Here is an 18,727-nt window from a genome sequence, read left to right on the forward strand (position 1 = left end):
GGACAAATAAAAAACATTGTGCCTTCCTGTATAGTGCACCAATGTCACCCCAACTCTTTAGATTTTCCATATCCTCACACCGTATCTTGTCAAAGGTTCCCTTTTCTAAAAGTGAATTACCTCTGTTTATTATTTAACTAATTACATATTCGGCTGTTGTATTTCTTTGGCAAGATTAATAAAATGGATATTTGAATAAATGAATAATGGCATTTTAATGGTTTGTAATTCATTCCTGGTGAACCTGAGAAATAATATTCTGACAGCTTGATTGGCAGTGATTCTATTGACAAGAGGGCTGTGGCATCCCAGATGACATGATCATTGTCAAAGAGGAGGTTGACATTGCCATAACATGATCCACTTCTCCAGTAGGGGATATTCACTCATCAACTGTTGCATCAATGAAGGAAGATAGAAGTCATGGGTCAGACATGGTAACATTGTAACTGATCATACATATTCCAGCATTAAAATAATGTGCATTCTTGGGGAAAATAAATTTATAATTTAAATCACTTGTACAAATTCATTTAATTCTTCACCTCCTCTCCCTTCTGAGTTCTCTTCCCCTGAAAGTATGATAGGAGCAGCAAGCCAATGACATTGGACAAATGACAATTAGGCTGCATTACTGTATAGTGCACCAATTCCTCCCTTACTTTTTAGACTTTCCATAGCCTCAGACGGCATTTTTACAATTCTTTTTACACTAGTTGTGTATACTTTATTTAATATGTGTATTTAATGTGTATAATTATTTAATGCTTAATTCTACTTAAATCTCAGTATTTATTATCTAACTTATACGTATCTGAGTCACCTGGCATTGTTCATGCATACCTGTCTTTTAGTGTCATAACAAAGAGAAACTAATGGCTAATCTCCATCTTTAACCTGCAGAACTAAATTCCTTCTTCATGCAGTGATTTCTTGTGCATAAACTCTCGTCTCCGAACTAAACACCATCTCTTCTTTGCCATTTATCTTATTACAATTTTAAATCACTATCATATGTTAGAAATGCTGCCCTATTTTCCCGAATGTACTCATGATTTATTGTCCTATAAAGGTGGAAAATCCTATCAATTTTTTTCTCTTTATAATTGCATGGTAAGTAGACCAGAATGATGATCAAGGGTGTCGATTCCATATGCACTTATACCAATAATAATTTATCAGGTGATAGGTCTATGATAACTTTACTTTTATCAACATTTTCATTTATTATTTTGTCCATCCTTAATATAATATCATGAATATCAGAGTTACAGGGCGCGTTAATTTGTAATGCCAGGGTCCATCCAAGACAAAGCCACACAGGTTTTGAAATAAATGATTAGAAGTTTAATGACATGTTATTTAGATGGAATATTTATTCACCTTATGCATGTGATTCAAAGGAAGAAAAAGTAGCAAAAATTTACCTAGAAAATAGGATTATTTACTGGGAAGCCTTGGTTTGAGGAAGGTAGAGGAAGGGGTGTGCGAAGATGATGGGATATACCTTGTGGAGGAAAATCACCCCCTCCATCCCTCTCACCCCCTTGTCCTCTAAACACAATTTTTAAAATTCTTTGAATGGATGGTATGTCATTTTTTCTTCTCTTTGATATCAGCCCTATTGTTTTAAGAATCCAACTTACCTGCAAAGGGTAGGACATACTTCTGCCTGTCTCTTTCACACCTCTGACTCTGAAGGCATTAGTTCAAGCTCCTCAGATCAGCTAAGCTCCATTATGGAGAAGTTTATATGGGCCAAGTGCCTTCCCATATGGAATGATTTTGAATACATGTGACATTATTATATGTTATCATTTTGAAGTGTGTGTTTTTTAACATAGTTAGACCTTAAATAACATATACGTGTGTATATATGTATGTGTGTGTATACATATATATGTGTATGCATATACATATATATATATATATATATATATATACATATATATATATATATATATATATATATATATATATATATATATAATGTAAGCATCTCATTTATGTAAATATTAATGTTGGTAAAGAAGGAACTAATTAAGTGTAGATTGAATAATTATCTCTTTTTTAAAAGAAATTTATATAAAATAACAATTGTTGATTATGAAGCTTTAACATTATCATTCTTAAAAATATATTTCACATATATATATTGTCTGTCATCAGTATGCATAGAGGAATGATTTTGTATACATATTACATTATTATATGTTATATGTATGTTATTATTTTGAAGTATGTCTTCATGTGTGACCTTAAATAACTACTCTTAATAAACCTTTTGGAACATATAATGCAACTGAATGGCTTTTCACTGGTGTATCAACTTGTGAGACTTAATCTGACTGTTGAAAGTGAATTCTGTATCACATACGTGACGCATATCTGGCTTTTCACCAGTATGTGTCAACATGTGAGTCTTTAAATTACACTTCTGGGTAAAAGTTTTTTGACATATCCTGCACTTGTGTGGCCTATCACCAGTGTGTATTAACATGTGAGTCTTTAGACTACTACTCTGGGTAAAAGTTTTTTGACATATCCTGCACTTGTAAGGCTTTTCGCCAGTGTGTGTCAAGATGTGTGACTTTAGATTGCTCTTGACAGCAAATGCTTTTAGACACAACTGACACTTGTGTGGCTTGTCACCAGTGTGTGTCAACATGTGAGTCTTTAGAGTAGAATTCTTGGTAAAGGAATAGTGACATATCCTGCACTTGTAAGGCTTGTCAGCAGTGTGTGTCAACATGTGAGTCTTTAAACTAGAATTTATGGTAAATGTTTTCTGACATATCCTACAATTGTATGGCCTATCACTAGTGTGTGTCAACATGTGCCTCTTTAAAGTACCAATACAAGTAAATACTTTAGAACAGATCTCACATATGTGTGCCCTTCCTTCAGTATGTGTCAACAAGTGCATCTGTAAATGTATCTTTCCAGCAAAACATTTAAAACACAATGCACATTTGAAATGTTTTTTCCGAGTATGTGTCAACATGTGAATTTTGAGTTTACTTAAATATAGAAAGTTTTTGGAGCAGAATTCACATTGGTGCTTCTTCTTAAGAGCATGCACCAATTTGATATGACTTGCAAGGTCAATTTTTCTCTTAAATACCTCCAAACAAACATCACATCTGAATTGCATCATTTTCTTAAGGTGCTTATGCATTACATTATCTTTGAGAAGGTCCTTTTGTTCAAATACCTTGTAGCAAATTTCACAAATATATCTTTGAGAGGCTGAAGCATCTTCTCCTACATTAACTTGTTTTTGGTGTTCATCTGAAAGATTTGAAGGATAAGGTAAAGTATATACTCATTAAAAAATAAATACTTCTGATGAAAAAATTGTTTTCACCAGTTTGAATACACTAATTAATGCAAAATTATAATTATAGATATGCATGTTCACATTAAATCATATATGTGTACATGAATTTGCATACAATCGAATGTCTAGTCTTTTCCTGTAGAAATTCATCACTCTATGTATGCATTTTAGCAACATCAGCTGTGCTTAAATCCCAGGAACAAAGCATGTCATCAACTAATGCTGACCTGAATTAGGCTATCTAGCCATTTTAGTTTTACCTTCCTCAGTGGCAAGTGCTTTCCTTTCAAGGCTCTTTTGAGCCAGAGAAACCTAAAGAAGTTACAGGGAGCTAAATTCAGCCTTTCACACTATGTTTAGATCTTTAGATGTTTACTAGGGGAAAAACATAACATATTGAAAGTGAAAATGGTTGTTTTGGGTTATTTCATTTATAATTCCTAACTGATTATATTTAAAATCAGAATAATCAAGCAAACAAAGAAATGGCTTGAAAACACAGCAAGATTATTAAAAGATCTAGTCTGAGTAGCTTAATAAATAATATTAAATATGTTCGTAAATAATTGCAAATAAGAGATGACAATATTATCATCTTTTTACAATTTATCATACTGTTTTAAATGGCCTTTAAGTTATTTTAAATAAAATTCTATAAAGTTAACTCAGTCTTTCCAAAATGCATTAATCGTACTGCAAGGGTTAATCAACAATAGTTGTATTACACCAGAAAGTAGCAAAAGTGAAGTGACAGCAGAGTCCTTAGCTTTCCTTACCTTGTTCATGCAACAGCTCCCCTTCCAGTCTTACTTCCATCTGAGGAATTTCAGTATCACAATCTTCCTTAATGTTTACTTCCTCCTCAGAGAGCATACTTATTTCTGCATCTTCCAAATTATCCTGCCAAGATCAAAGAAAAAAAATTACAGATTATTAGGATATCCATGAAAAATGTTTGAAAAACATGTTTTTTCTAAAATTAACATGAAAAAAATGTTAACTCGCATACATTAAATTGTTATAACAAATAATATTTTAGCTGATACCTCTTGAAAAAATTTTTTCTTCAAATAATTTACTTGCATTGGTTAGGATGATAGGATTAATGTATGCAGAGATAATCAGAGACACTCTGTAAAGTTGTCACCCAGTTCTGTTGAGAAACACAAGACAAATAACTACATATGACTCTACAGGGTGAAAAACTCTTAAAATCCCTTGTTTTAAAAAAAATGATAAACAGAAATGCCCCTTGAGACTTAATTATTCTAAGGCCTCTGTTTAATGGAACAGATAATAAGAATCCATCAAACAAGGCTGTACACTTTGTAAACATGTAATAACTTCATATGCATTGTAATATTGTTTAGGTAATTACCAGTTAAGATGGATTATGGATGGACATAAATACCAAATAAATATTTTGGGACTGCTAACAAAACAAAATCCAGTGACATACTTTACATTAAGCCCCCTTTCATCTCTGAGTACTTTTACCTCTACTTCGTAAATGATTAGCCTTCTGTTTATCCTATCCATTCCTATTTTCTGCATTTTACTCTAGTTCATCCCAATTCAACCTAACAAATGAGCTTTTGAAATCAAGTAGTATTATTCAGGGAAGGCAACTAACAGCCGAGTTCATTTGCACCATAGGGTAGGACAGGAAAGGTTGAAGGGTGGAGAGAAACCCGGCATTGGCATTAGCCAACTCATTATGAAAGGTGCCAAGGGGTATGCAGCTTAACATCCCATCTGACGGATCCATACTCACTCAATTGCCCTCCACAAATCTTCTCAAGCTGGGATTGAGATACCTCTAAAAATATTCTACACTGCCAGGATTTGAACCCGGGCCCTCTGGGTAGGAAGCCAGTACATTAGTCCCCAAACCGTCTCGATCCTCTTTTGAAATCAACAAAACAGATAAGTACATACTGATTTTAATATAAATTCTTCTCAATTAATGTTCGCATTAGTTGTTACTAAACTAGACTAAAAATCCTCTACATATTTTTTCCTTGACTATCCTTTTATCGACAAATCCAAAGAACCACTTTAGATGTGCAGTATTTCAAATTTATTGTTCCATAGTCCTGATATGACCTTTACCTTGTTTGGAAAGGAATTAAAACTTATCATACAAACTTTTCTGGCCAGATTCCTTCCTCTACACTATTACAAATCAGTCCATATACTCTTCCTCCAAAATTTCCCAAAACCTTTTAGTAATTCTGTAAACATATTGTCTACCCCTACTGCCTTATTTAACTTAATCTGCTTTGTAACCCTTCTATGTCCTCATTGAGTATGGATAGACCTAGGCTATCTTCTTCACAGTCATCTTACCTTTCTATGTATAAACTTTTTTTAAACAGTTTTACACAATATTCCTTTCAATTCTCTTAGATATTTTCTATGTCAGCTATAATCTTAGTCAACTCATCTCTAATTGCTAGCATACATCTTTCCTTCTTACTATCTAGTAGCGATTTAAACCTTGCTGAATAATACCCTAATTTTGTCCAGAATTATATATATCATATCCTTGTATAATCCTGAGAACCCTCATTCTATATGCTACCAAAAATTACCAGGAATTAATAGGCCACCACATTTAACCCATAGCCAATTCAAACCCTTCTTGGATGCAAAATTTGTACAACTTTCTGGAACATTGACAGTCAATCCGAATTCCTTAGAGCATGACAATTCTCAAAGCCACAGTATACATTGCATTCCCTAAAGAATGAAAGCTTAGAAGCCATGAACTTTAAGCCTACAAACCACAACAAACCTCATCTATTTATTTCCTCTTCCAACTGACCCAACCAGTCTTCATCCAAAATTCTTTCAAATTTTAGGACAAATTATGTCTGCAAAACAAGGGAGATTCGAAAAGTAGGGTCCCTTATTTTTTTTCATGAAAAATGAAATTTATTCTCAATGTTGCAAACATCTTTGGAAAGGTTGAGCATTTAGCTATTTTTCTACATTGTCGTCTTGATAATCAATCACTTTTTGCATCCTTTTGGGCAGCTCTTAATACCAGAATCATACCTTTCTCCTGCTGCATCAGGAAGCCAACTGATGACCGCTTCCCTAATTGAAATTCATTGCCATTTACTGAAAGAGTATGTTGAGAGTTGTAAAGACATCAAAAACATGCTAAAAAGTGCAGGTTGTTGTTTGATGCTAGGAAAATTTCCTAGATTAGAAGCCATCAGGGTGGCTGAATTTGCCAGAATCAACGGTGGCCTTAATTTACAAGTTTGCCCACAATAACCAGGAAATTATTCTTTATTAGATAGAAAAGGCCTTACTGAATAGTGTGACTGCTTTTCTGTGCAGAATATTGTGTCAAAGGTTCTTGGTTACATCAACTTGTCTCATCAAAGGAGTGTGTTTGCAGCATGACAATACATGTGCACTTGGCTTGACATCTAATGACCAGCATACTTTGGCTGGTCATTTGTTGTGAAAATTGATGAATGAAGGTTCAATGAATGAATTTGGCAGGAATATCATTGATTCACCTCCTTAAACCTTGGACATTGCCCCCAGAGACTACCATTTGTTTTCTGTTCTCACAACATGCCTTGGAGGACAGAATTTCAACTCTAACGAGGAAGTGCAAGAAGCAGTAGTCAGTTAGCTTCATGACGTGGCATGAGAAAGTATGACTCCAGTATTAAAAAGCTGCTTACGTGGATGAAAAACATGATTGATTGTCGAGGCAACTCTAAATGCTTAAGCTTTCCTATGATGTACAGAAAGTTGAGAAAAAATTTGATTTTCAATGTCAACAAATACAAGACCTTATTTTCCAAATTGCCCTTGTAAAATGTGGTACAATAGACCCTTCCAATAGAATTTTAACTCTTCAGTCTTCATGCCTTGGAGGACAGAAGTTCAAGGTAGACGAGGAAGTGCAAGAAGCAGATGTCAGTTAACTTAATGTTGCGGAATGAGAAAGGTATGACTCAAGTATTTAAAAGTGGCTTACATAGATGAAAAATATGAGTGATTGTCAAGGTAACTCTAAATGCTTAGGCTTTCCTGTGACATACAGAAATTTGAGAATAAATATGATATTCATTATAAAAAAATATAATATCTTACCTTCAAAATTTCCCTTGTAAAATGTGGTACAATAGACCCTTACAATAGAATTTTAACCCTTCAGTCTGAATGAAACAGACCAACAATCACCAGTAAATTTATTTCAACTGGGGCCATCTATCACAAACAAAATTCTTCATCCCTTTCTCATTCAGTCTGTGGCCTCTGTTCCTACAAGAACACTACCCTCCAATAAAAATAATGGGACCAGCTACTTGATTGTCTCAGAAAAAGTGGGTACCCTGAAAAACTGCTGAATAATTAAATTCTCAAACCTTAACCTAATAAACTCCTGTCCTTTATCCAAACTGCCTGAAAAGTCCCAACCTGATAAACAGTTCTTTATCCAAAAACCATAAAATTAAATAACCTATGACCTTTTCTCAATTACTCATAAGATTCAGTGCAATAAAGTTTTATTGCTACATTTTCCCCCTATTTTAAATGCCCATAAAACTGGTGGGACATTTGCATCTTCAAGTCCACCTGCAAGTAGCCCCGTCACTTCTAAGCACAGTCAGTAAATGCAACTGCACGTACTGCATTTTTTCAGACCCTTTAACTTGCATCCTATCAAATTGCAACCCAACGCCACCTGCAGCACAAAAAACATTATATTTGAATCTACAGTAACTTCTGTCTAGCCTATTACATCAGTCAATGAAACATAACCCTTTCCCTTTTCATCATATCCAATACTATTGGTTATGATTGGTTACAATGACCTTCCCAAATCCACCAACCAGGGCACCTTCGAATAGTAGAACATCTACTTAGATGTTTTTTCCATCCCATATTAATTGTATCAGAAAATTGCATCCAGCCCTATTAGCTGCAGAATAACAGAACACCTAAACAGCATCTCTACAAATCTGATTCACCCTTATAGTCTTTACATGGCACAAACTGTATTTCCTGCTTTAAAACTGACAAATCACTACATTAACCTTTTTGAATACACCCCACCTTATTTGAATCACCTCCATGATCCTGACATCTCATTAAAGTCCTTACTTTGCAAAAGCTATGTATTTCCTGTTGTTGAAATTAAATCCTGCTTAAAAGGACACCATTAGAGGGATCTTTAAGTTTTATCAAAGAATTGTTCATTCAAATTCCTAATGACCTCCCCAAATCCACCTACCAGGCCACCTTCGAATAGTAGAACATCTGCTTAGAAGTTTTTTTCACCCCAAATAGAATTAAATCTATTTCAAGGCATTTTATCATGCATTACAAAAATTTAATTTTAAAAATTTAATTTTTAAAATTAATCCCAAGAATTTTTTCACAAACCTTGTACCTGCCATGCTACACAATAGTCATTACCTATCCTAACAGTTTACTTTGCTTCATAATCCTGGGCACACCTCATCTCATCCTAAGAAATAAATCTCTACATTCAGCTAATTGAATACATGATTCATATCATAAGTGGCATTTTCATGCTTTTGCCATTTTATTTTAAAGGAGTTACATATATGGACCATCGCAAAAATGCTATAAGGCTAAAAATATGTCTTGCTCATAAAGACCTATACCATTATCTTGGATAAATACCGTTACATTTATGGCATGATCAATAAACATCTGTTCTTCTCAAGGTAATCATGATTTGAAAAATTAAGCTTTAGTCAATATGGCATAAATGCTTCAATTTACTCCACCTCAAGTAAAGTCCCTTCCTGAATATGAACATTGTGGTCCACTTCCTCCTTGCTCGCTGGAATTACAATAATCTCTGGTTCTTCAACATCCATCTTTTCCCTTTTCACTGTGATCTGTACATAATTGTTAAAAAGGTTGAAAAATATCAAAAAAATTAGAATAGCAATGTAAAAATTGAAATTGAGTGCATGATCAACAATTTCTATTAAATGATAATGATTGCGATGCATGCAATTTTAAATTAAACAGCAAGGCTTTCATGCTAATACATTATGATTATGACATAACAGATTTCCAATTAAACATGTGGGCAGACACATACATACACATAGCTAGAAGAGCTAGATATCACAGCAAAAACAAATTAATAAGATAAATAATTGTAAAATCCAAAAACAGATGACCTGTTTGCCAATTTTAATATATAGGGAGTAGAATTATTTTAAGATGTGGATGAATAAAAATGAATTATATAATGTTATAATTGGACATACATGAAGAGAAACTTAAAATCTAAGACATTCCACAATGACTAAATGCAAATTCTTCTTTAATCAGGAATATTCAAAATTGTATGTTTTGACCATATGACCCTATAACTTATACGTTTTAAAAATTGAATGCTAGTCATTTTCTTGGCAAATTGTTTCCAAGGTTAAATAAAAAACTAACATTGAGTATATGTTTACATAAATGAAATATTTCTGTATACAAGTACATCTGTTAAAAACTAATACATTAATGAATCTGAAAGAGTGGTAAACATACCAAAAACATAGGAATAACTTTGGCAATGCATTGTAAAAAACTGTATCGAAAATTAATTATTTTTAAAAAGTATACAAAATGAATGTTAAGATATGATGATGAAAACCACGAAAATTGTAATCAGAATAAAGCGCGTAATGGAAAATAGACAAAGTAATCTTACCCATGCTCTTATAATAAAGTATAAGTGTAAGTATACAATTTTTTACCGTTCTGCATATCTAATGCATACAATATACGCAATTTTTAAGTCAATGCCCGTATTTGTCATTTTGTCATTAGACATTTAGGCATTTGTACTTTAGAGCGGAAAGTCATTTAATGGAAACACGTTTATTAATGAATATACCTTACTTTCCCTAATGAATATTGTTATAACGAACATTGATCAGATTATTATACAATAAAAACATACGTTGAACAAAACTCACCTTGGAAGAACTAATATTTCTCTCTTCGTGTTTGTTTTCCGCTTGCCTCTCCAACATAAGACTGTTTTCATAGCATTGCTGCTTAAACATATAGAAATCGGTCAGTATTTTAAAGCACTGATAGCAAATAAACCACGGGTGGCTTCCATCCCTCACTACCTACGAAAACAAGATTATCAAGCTTTTAAACCCCACACATCTTCTCTCCAAAGGACTCTAATTATTAACATAGTAATGCAAAGGCATTTTTTGTCATAAAACCGGGAACAACCAAAAACTTTGCGGTAAAATTGCGATAAAAGCGTCATGGTGAAAACGTAAACATGCAATTGATTGGCTTACTTTCAATTCCAATAACTCTTCTATTGCTTCCCGCACCAACTGCTCAGCATCGTCGTTTTCACTAAAAATATTTGTCAACCGACCACCACTGCCAAGACATAATCTACACCTTAAACTTTCTTGTCGAGCCATCTTCGTAGCACTTAAGACTATCAATAATAAAAACTCGTTAGCAATAGATTCCAAAATGGCCGACTATATATCGATGGGTCGTTCGTTCTGAATCGATAACTAAGCTCGAGGCGGAGAGTCGATCTGGTTATATTTTGGCTCCAAGTGATGACAAAATTCAAAATTAATTTCCGCATCTTAAAATTATTTAAACTCTTAGTTAAATCAGTACTTTACTTTCTTATATTCATCAACCGACCGCGAATTTTTAATTGTAATCTGCAGAGTTTAATTTCGGCTTTATCGCCCATCTTTATCGTTTGCAAGTCCTACCAATGATTTACGGAAGAACATAACGCTAATTATACGACAACAACGTTCACAATTTACTTGAATTAGCCTAAAAAAATACTAAAACAACTCAAACAACATAACTTCCCAACATGGAACTTGCGTTTTGTTTTCAATCTGTCCATTTTATTTACGTTGCATCTTGTAAATCAATGGATTAATACGGGAAGAGTTGATTCGAATCTGGGTCAGAACATAGGAGCATATTTTGAGAATTATTAGACGTATCACGTAACAATGAGAGTGAAAATTGCATAAGCTTATTTTAAGATCTTAATTATCCGACTAACCATAACAAACAACGTTTTCTATTAACTTGACAACAATTCACATCGTTAGAATAAGATTAAATTGGTCAAAGTCCCGTTCCAAAGGGGCGATGAATTATTTGGATGTTTATTCACGAAGCAACTGAATGAGAAATCGGGTACATGGAACTTGTAATATTTTGATTACACTCTATGTCTATTGCGCACAATAACTGTCGCTTGTATGGATGGTTATTCTTACATTTAGTAATCGCATGCAAAACCTATATGAATCTTTTGATCCGGATCTTCAAAATGAATCATCGGAACATATTAGAACTTTTTGGTTTTTTCGAATTGTATATGATATCAAAGAATGCCCGTCATCCCTCATTAACTAATGAAATTATATAAAACGGAATTATTTTTCCTTCCCTTAATTACTAGATTACATTGAAATACCCCGACATATTTGTGATCGGATTAAGATCTTTTATTTCCATATCAATCGATACCATTGCAATTCAAGAGAACTTCTCAAATGAGTGTGACAGATGAAGAACGGAATGCAAGTGTCCAGCTGTTGAGTTGTTTACCTTGAGGTTTCGCCTGTTTTCATAAATTTTAGTTCTATTTCAAGTAAACTGTGACATATTGCCGAAATATTTTTGGTAAGATTGTCCAGTAAATCATTCAGAGTAGTCTAAAACTTTCATAATATTTGATAAAGCCGAATTTGAAGTGTGCAGATTGTGTTTAAACAGTCGTGGACTGTAAATCAAAATTTTCGGCGAGAATAGTGAATTACAAATCATGCTGGAAAAGACTATAAAATATTTATAGATTTCAAAGTAAGTTAAGTTGTCTCGGTTCAGTGCTTAGATTATTATGTGTGTAAAAATCTTATGTGAAGTAGAAGGTCGTTTGTATGTCCCGTACACTGTTGTATAAAAGAATGGTGAAATTAAGGCCAGAGGATTTAGTGCGTTCTTTGGTGGATATCTGTTTATGAAATTTTATTGATTTCCAATCTGTGATATATTCCTTAGATACTATTCCCACCCACCTTCGTATAAACAAAGGTAGGTGTTCGTTATTATGGCAGTTCGATTAGATTTTTCCATTAGATCAAGATAATAATAGTATAATGGCTCTACGTAATAATCTTAAGATATTCTACCTCCCAGATTTTCCTATGCCCATTACTATTTTATAACTATTACAGCAGTTCATCAAGTGAGACTGATTTCATGAAAATGACAAATATTCGCTTACGAACGCACGTATATTACATAAATATGTATGATCATAACCGAATATATTTAAATAAATTTACCTCAGGTTAATGAAATGAATAATATTAGCATGAAGTCATTAATCTATGTTGGAATATAGGTCAACATTTATCGAATTTCAGAAACGGGGACGTCAACTATCGAATAATTAATTTGACGTGCACTCAGAAAGAAACCGAATGAAAAAACGGCACAGTAGAATTTATAATATATTTGCATTACCCTAGGAATACGACGGCTAATAGATGCCAGTATTATTGGTTAATCCATGAATGTTTTCTTCGTAAACAATGCTTATTGTAAATCATTTGACACGGATCTTTGAAATTAAACAACGGAACAGCAATGATTTCATTCATTTATTTTTATGTGTATTCAAATGATTTCATTTTACTACAAAAGCTCATAAATATCTTAAGAAAGGCGGATTCCGATTATCCATGACTCAGCCTTGAATTAAATCTAAGTAATCGAGAGGAAGGTTTAAATATGTGTGATCTGGAATAAGATCCTCTCTTTCACACCAACCCATTCCTTTTCCATTCAAAACAAATAAGGAATTAAATGCAAGTGACCAGCAGACGAGTTACGTATTTTGTGTGTTATTGCTATATTTAAAACTTTAAATGCTCTGTGAAGTAATGTGTGAAAAATTGCTGTTAACTTCTATAGTTGGTTTTTAGTTCAACTCTTCTGTAGACTTGAAAACGATCAGACTCTCCAATATAGCGGTACTTTAAGTCTGCAGGTTGTGTTGTAGTTGACGTTTCCATCGATGTTTTGGCGAGAAGACTAATTTACAATTCATGCTTGAAAAAAAAAGAGGATTTAGTAGATTATAAAGTAAGTTCAGAAGTCTATTTCGCTAGCTCTTTTAATTGTGTGTTTTCGAAATTTCCTAGATCTTTCGAATGAATGAACGGAACATTTACGAAGTAATTAATTTTTTTGTTTTACACTTCATATCAAAGAATGCCTGTCATACTTCATCGCCTAATAAACATGTATAAAAGGGTTGTTTTTTTCATTTACCTAATTACTAGATTACATTGAAATAGCCCCAAATATTTGGGATCGGACTAAGATCATTTATTTCAATCCATAACCATCTGCATTCTAATGTCTTCCATAAGTCTTCTCCCAAGGCATTGTTTGTCCCAGAAGGAATTGAATGTTTAATGGTGGCCATATGCTCATGAATAGATACTCACTTAATATCTATTTACAATTACATTTGCCTTCCAAAGTTGCATTAATTCGTTCCCCAGATAGAAGTTGAACAGAAGTTAAGATTGAGTTAATTAATAACTAATATTAACACCTGGGTATTTGAAAAATCAATTAGTCATTATATGTTTGAATTGATGGCATAAGGATGAGAGAGATATTAAAATGGAGATATTGTAGTATTTATGAAAGGAACTGGGGCTTTTTTAGGATCGGAAGTATCCCAATTGGAAGAATTTTAGAGTGAGTATTGAGGTAATTATTGATTCTAATATTAAGGGTTGAGGTAAGTTGTACAATTTAGAAGGCAAGGAATTATTGGCACTTCAGACAGTGTACCTCATCATATAACAAGCCTTTAATAATTTTAGTGACTGGATCATTCAGCTTTGATTTCATGTCGATCAGAAACATAATCTTTGGAATGTGGGTTTTTGGAAGGTAAAGTGGACAGAAAGGAAAACAAATGAGTAATTTGTAGTGGTAGATTGAGATGAAACTGCTGCCAAACACCTTAAGGAGGAAGAAATGATGAAGTCAGAGTTTTGGTCTATCTGATGGTTTCAGCCAAAAGCACATATAAAATGGCATGGTTTGCAAACTAAACACATACAAAGAAACTGCCTTTATACCAAAATTAACACTCAAAAAATTGAATAAAATATTAGCCAATGATATTGAAATGGCATTTATAAATTCCTAACTGAAACAATTTATTTGCATTTTGATATTACTTATATTTGATGCACCCTAACTGATGGTTCATAATAATTAAAAAGGAAAAACTGAGGGCAGTGAAAAGGCTTTTGCTGATGAAAAAGTATACCCACAACAGTGATGAGACCATCTTATCTTGTTCCAGCAACTGATCCTTTCCCAGGCATCCTTCCTCCCAAGGAATCTAAATTACACACTCATCCTTAATTTCCAATTCTTAATTTAAAGACAAACAGAATTCTCCATTATTTGAATGATCTTGCAAGATCAAAGAAAAGCATTACAGCTACATTGATGGTTTCATGATTCGATAATTATATTGACTGAGAGAATTGTTTACATTCTTCTAACCATTAATGCAAACTGAGGTATATAAACTGCCATCTTTAATGTTCACAATAACTCAAGTGAGATGATTCAATAACAAAATAGAAAGTGCAAATACATTTTAAGAGGGAAGATAATAAAAATTCAAATTGCAAAGTTCAACTGTGAACAATACCAATTTCAAAGCACAGAGTGCGAAGTATGCAAACAACATGAATATGAACACTCACCAAATTCTCTGCTTTATCATTGCTGGACCAGTCACCTTGCATTGATTTGATTGGCAATTCTTCATCCTTTTCTGGAGCAACAGAGCAACCACTAGAAGTGTGAACCTCCTCTTTGACAAGGATCACATCATCATGGACATTCACAGGCTTACTCTCTTCAGCATCACTGGCATCGTCACCAATGTTTTTTCAATCTCACCAGAAAACTAAGTCAACATAATATTTGCAGACAACATGCAATTTATGTAAAATTTCAATAAAGATATGACTTCATTGCAAATAATTTCTGGTGTTTTAGCATTGAGTAGTACTCCCTTTGCTAGGAGCACTGCTTCTTCTCTTGGGACACTTGTGAATAAGTTTACAACATCAAATGACACTAATATGGAATTCGTTGGTGGAGTTATATGTGTTAAGGAGTTTGTCAGTTCTATGGAGCTCTTTATGCTATATTTTCCATGAAATTGGGAATGTTCTACAAATTTGCACTTCACAACCCTAGAATTATTTTTTGTTTAATGGAAACCTATATCAACCATTGGAAGGTCTAGCTATGGGCTCCCCCCTATCGCCTCTACTGGCTGAAATATTTCTGAATAACCTAGAAATGGAACTTTTCAAAAGTGAAAATCCTCTCCTCAAAAATATGCACTACTGGTTCCGTTACGTAGATGATGTATTATGTTTGTGGACAGATACAAAGAGACAACTGGTAAATTTTTTAAAGCTCATCAATTCTTTAACCTCAAGGATTTAATTCACCAAGGAGGTCAAAGAGGGTTTTAATTTGAATTTCCTGGATCTAGCTATTTCCATTAAAGAGGAAAAACACAAATTTTCTATTTTTCACAAGCCCACTTGTACAGACCAGGGCATCCATGCATCATCAAAACATGCATTTCACCCAAAAACTTGCAGCCTTTCAAAGCATGATACACAGGGCATTAGCTATCCCTTTAGATCCCTCAGCCTTCACATTGGAAATAACAAATTTTGCTTTGGAAAAAAAATGGCTTTGGCCAATGGGCACACAGAAAAATTGATTGATGACTTGTTAGATAACAAAAGGAAAAAACTTTTATTCAGAGAAATTTACTGTCCCCCACCTAGAGACCTTGAGTCATGGCGATGCATTAAATATGTAGGAAAACCCTCCTTTAAAATAGGCCCTGTACTCAGTGATGATGAACATAAAACCTGCCTTCTACAATAACAAAAACCTAAGGAGTTTGCTACCGGCAGTCAAACACCCCATTAAACCAACCCTCTAGAGTGGGGATTGAAATGTTGCGACTATGATGCTAAGTACATTGATCAGACAGGCAGGAGTTTAACGGTTTGAGCGGAAGAACACCGGACGGATTTTATAAAGCATACTGGGATGTCCCAATTTACAACTCATCTTACGAAGGAAGGCCACCGAGCAGATTTCACCCCTGAACTACTGCACGGAGTGAGGAAAGGGATGCAGCTGGATATCTGGGAGCAGTTAGAATTTCTAAATATGGTTAAGAAGAAGGAAGAGATAACTAATGACCACCTCTTCCTTTTCCACTCATCCCTCCTGGAATTTCCTATTCTACACCCCAAAAAATCCCCATGACACAAACCCATGCTCCCTTCCCAACCCTTCCTCCTTCCCTTCTTACACCTCTCCTTTCCTTAATTACACTCCCCAATCTCCCATCCGTTACCTCTACCTAACCAAGTATATAACTCAGATAAATCTATATTGTACCACTAGTCCTGAGGATGTTACAGTGTAACAAAACTAGTCGACCAATAAAGTTTATTTTGTAGAAAGCAATGATAGTATTTTTCCTAAGTCAAAAGGCATCTTTTATATCCCATTTAATCAATTGGGTATTGATGGGAATTACCTCCGGCACCTGTGTGGCTGAGTGGAGGGTGAACTTTGGAGTTCAGATATACTTGATAGATGGTTACAAGTCTTAAATGATCCTCTTGCCACCTCCCGCTTTCAAGATTGCTACAAAGGGAAAGGTGCACATCGTCTTTTTCATTGTCAGGATCCTACTGTTTACCAGCATCGTCATATATGCATTGATCACCAGTGTCAACCACGTGGGCAGGAAGATATAGGGTGCTCTTTTCTGGTCTTAGTTTGTTGGCACCTCAACCAATGGTCTAACTGGGGGATGCAAATCTATATGGATATCTGCTTGTGCTAAGGAAGAAGAGCCTCCCTCTTCTACTGGTCCTGGTGACAGTGGCTGCTCCCTTGGCTCCTGTTCCTCGTCTGGCTCTAAGAAACAAAGCCTTCGTCATTGTCATGCATTTCATGCATAGGGAGTTGCAGTGGCAATTGCTATACACTCATCTCTTGGTATGGGTCCATATCAAGTCCACTATCACCCACTGTGTTTGATTCACTTGTCACTATTTCCTGTTTCACACTTTCATTTACCATTGATTCTCTTGAGGAAAAGGAGTCTGCCTCCCATTCCTTGGGATCTGAGGGCTCTGGAATTTATGGAACTCAACAAGGACCCCAGGTTCATTAGCCATTTTGTTCAGATCGCTTGGTGCCACAGGGTGTGATGGCATGGGCATAGGCATTTGGCACAGGAATGCATGTCCCTAAACAATCCTCTGCCCTGAAAGGGCTGCCTGGATCGCTGAGTATAGGCATTCTTGGCTACTGCTTGTCTGCTAGGCTGACTTGCCGGCTGGTATAGTTGTTTTGGTAGAGCTTGTACTATAACAGTGAGCTGCAGCTGGATAGTATTCCAAGGCAGCCCTGCAGGGTGTTACCCATTGTTTCTTGCAATCGCGTGGCTGTTTCCCAGCCATTTGCCTGGAGGATAGCAAGTACCCGGATTCTATTGTATACTACATGTTTTACCAGGCCCAGGAGCACAATTCAATTGGCCACAATGGCTACCATTACATGAAACTCGTTGAGGTCATGCCGGGCCAGCTTAGATGAATTACTGCCATCCTTATCTTGATGGCACATGGTGAAGACCTCATTGTTGTCCTCTGGTGGGGTGATCCATGTGGCTGGGCTTGCAGAGCATAGTGCCACAAATATCTTCTCAAGTGCCATCCTTGGTGCTGGTGGTAGCGGTGTTACTGGTCTTGCCGACTGACCAGGCTAGATTTGCGATTGCTTAATGGTCTGCATCTGTTGGGACAAGGACTCAAATTGTGTCTGCAGGGCTGGAGCCCACGTACGTGGCTCCTTATATTGCTTCTGTTGAAATAAATTAACTTGAATTTCTTGCAGCCTCAGAATTCTTCATTATGGATGCATTATTCTCTGAGGAAATTAATCAAAAGTTAACTAAATGTACAGGGACTCTAGTTCTTCAATATCAACCATTAAAAACTAGGAAGCTTAATTAAAACATGATCTTATATCCCTTGGAAATGATCCACCTGAAGTATGGCCATAAATTTAAGCAACACATTAAACATCGAATGGCCACAAGTTTATTATACGAATAAGGAGCAAAATTACTTTTACAAGGAATTAGGGATAGGAAATAGAGGGCAAGGTGAATGCTGCATTTGCTGAAAGCCATTT

The 18,727-nt window shown here is 34.8% G+C and overlaps 1 protein-coding gene across 1 annotated transcript; it reads right to left on the reverse strand.

Moving 5' to 3' along the window:
- Positions 1–533: 533 nt before the first annotated feature.
- Positions 534–18,247, reverse strand: LOC139699957 (uncharacterized). The gene is made up of 6 exons (XM_071598350.1): positions 18,089–18,247; positions 10,330–10,488; positions 9,130–9,243; positions 4,117–4,240; positions 3,215–3,291; positions 534–572 (listed from the first exon to the last, which is right to left on the reverse strand). Exons 1-6 carry the CDS (start codon positions 18,245–18,247, stop codon positions 534–536), a joined length of 672 nt encoding a protein of 223 aa, XP_071454451.1.
- Between the last annotated feature and the right edge of the window lie 480 nt (positions 18,248–18,727).

The sequence above is a fragment of the Hetaerina americana genome, unplaced genomic scaffold (assembly GCF_022747635.1).
Source record: "Hetaerina americana unplaced genomic scaffold, ioHetAmer1.1.p SCAF_99, whole genome shotgun sequence".
Classification (NCBI taxonomy): domain Eukaryota; kingdom Metazoa; phylum Arthropoda; class Insecta; order Odonata; family Calopterygidae; genus Hetaerina; species Hetaerina americana.

Bases quoted from the DNA above. Each gene is read 5' to 3' on its own strand.
- LOC139699957 (XM_071598350.1), bottom strand. From the start codon at position 18,247: ATGGCACTTGAGAAGATATTTGTGGCACTATGCTCTGCAAGCCCAGCC. The intron at 4,241-9,129 runs GTGGAGTAAATT...TGATCTTGGCAG, and splicing joins AGGAAGGGACTTTACTTGAG to GATAATTTGGAAGATGCAGA. The intron at 573-3,214 runs GTATTTGAACAA...TCATACTTTCAG, and splicing joins TTTGTGAAATTTGCTACAAG to GGGAAGAGAACTCAGAAGGG.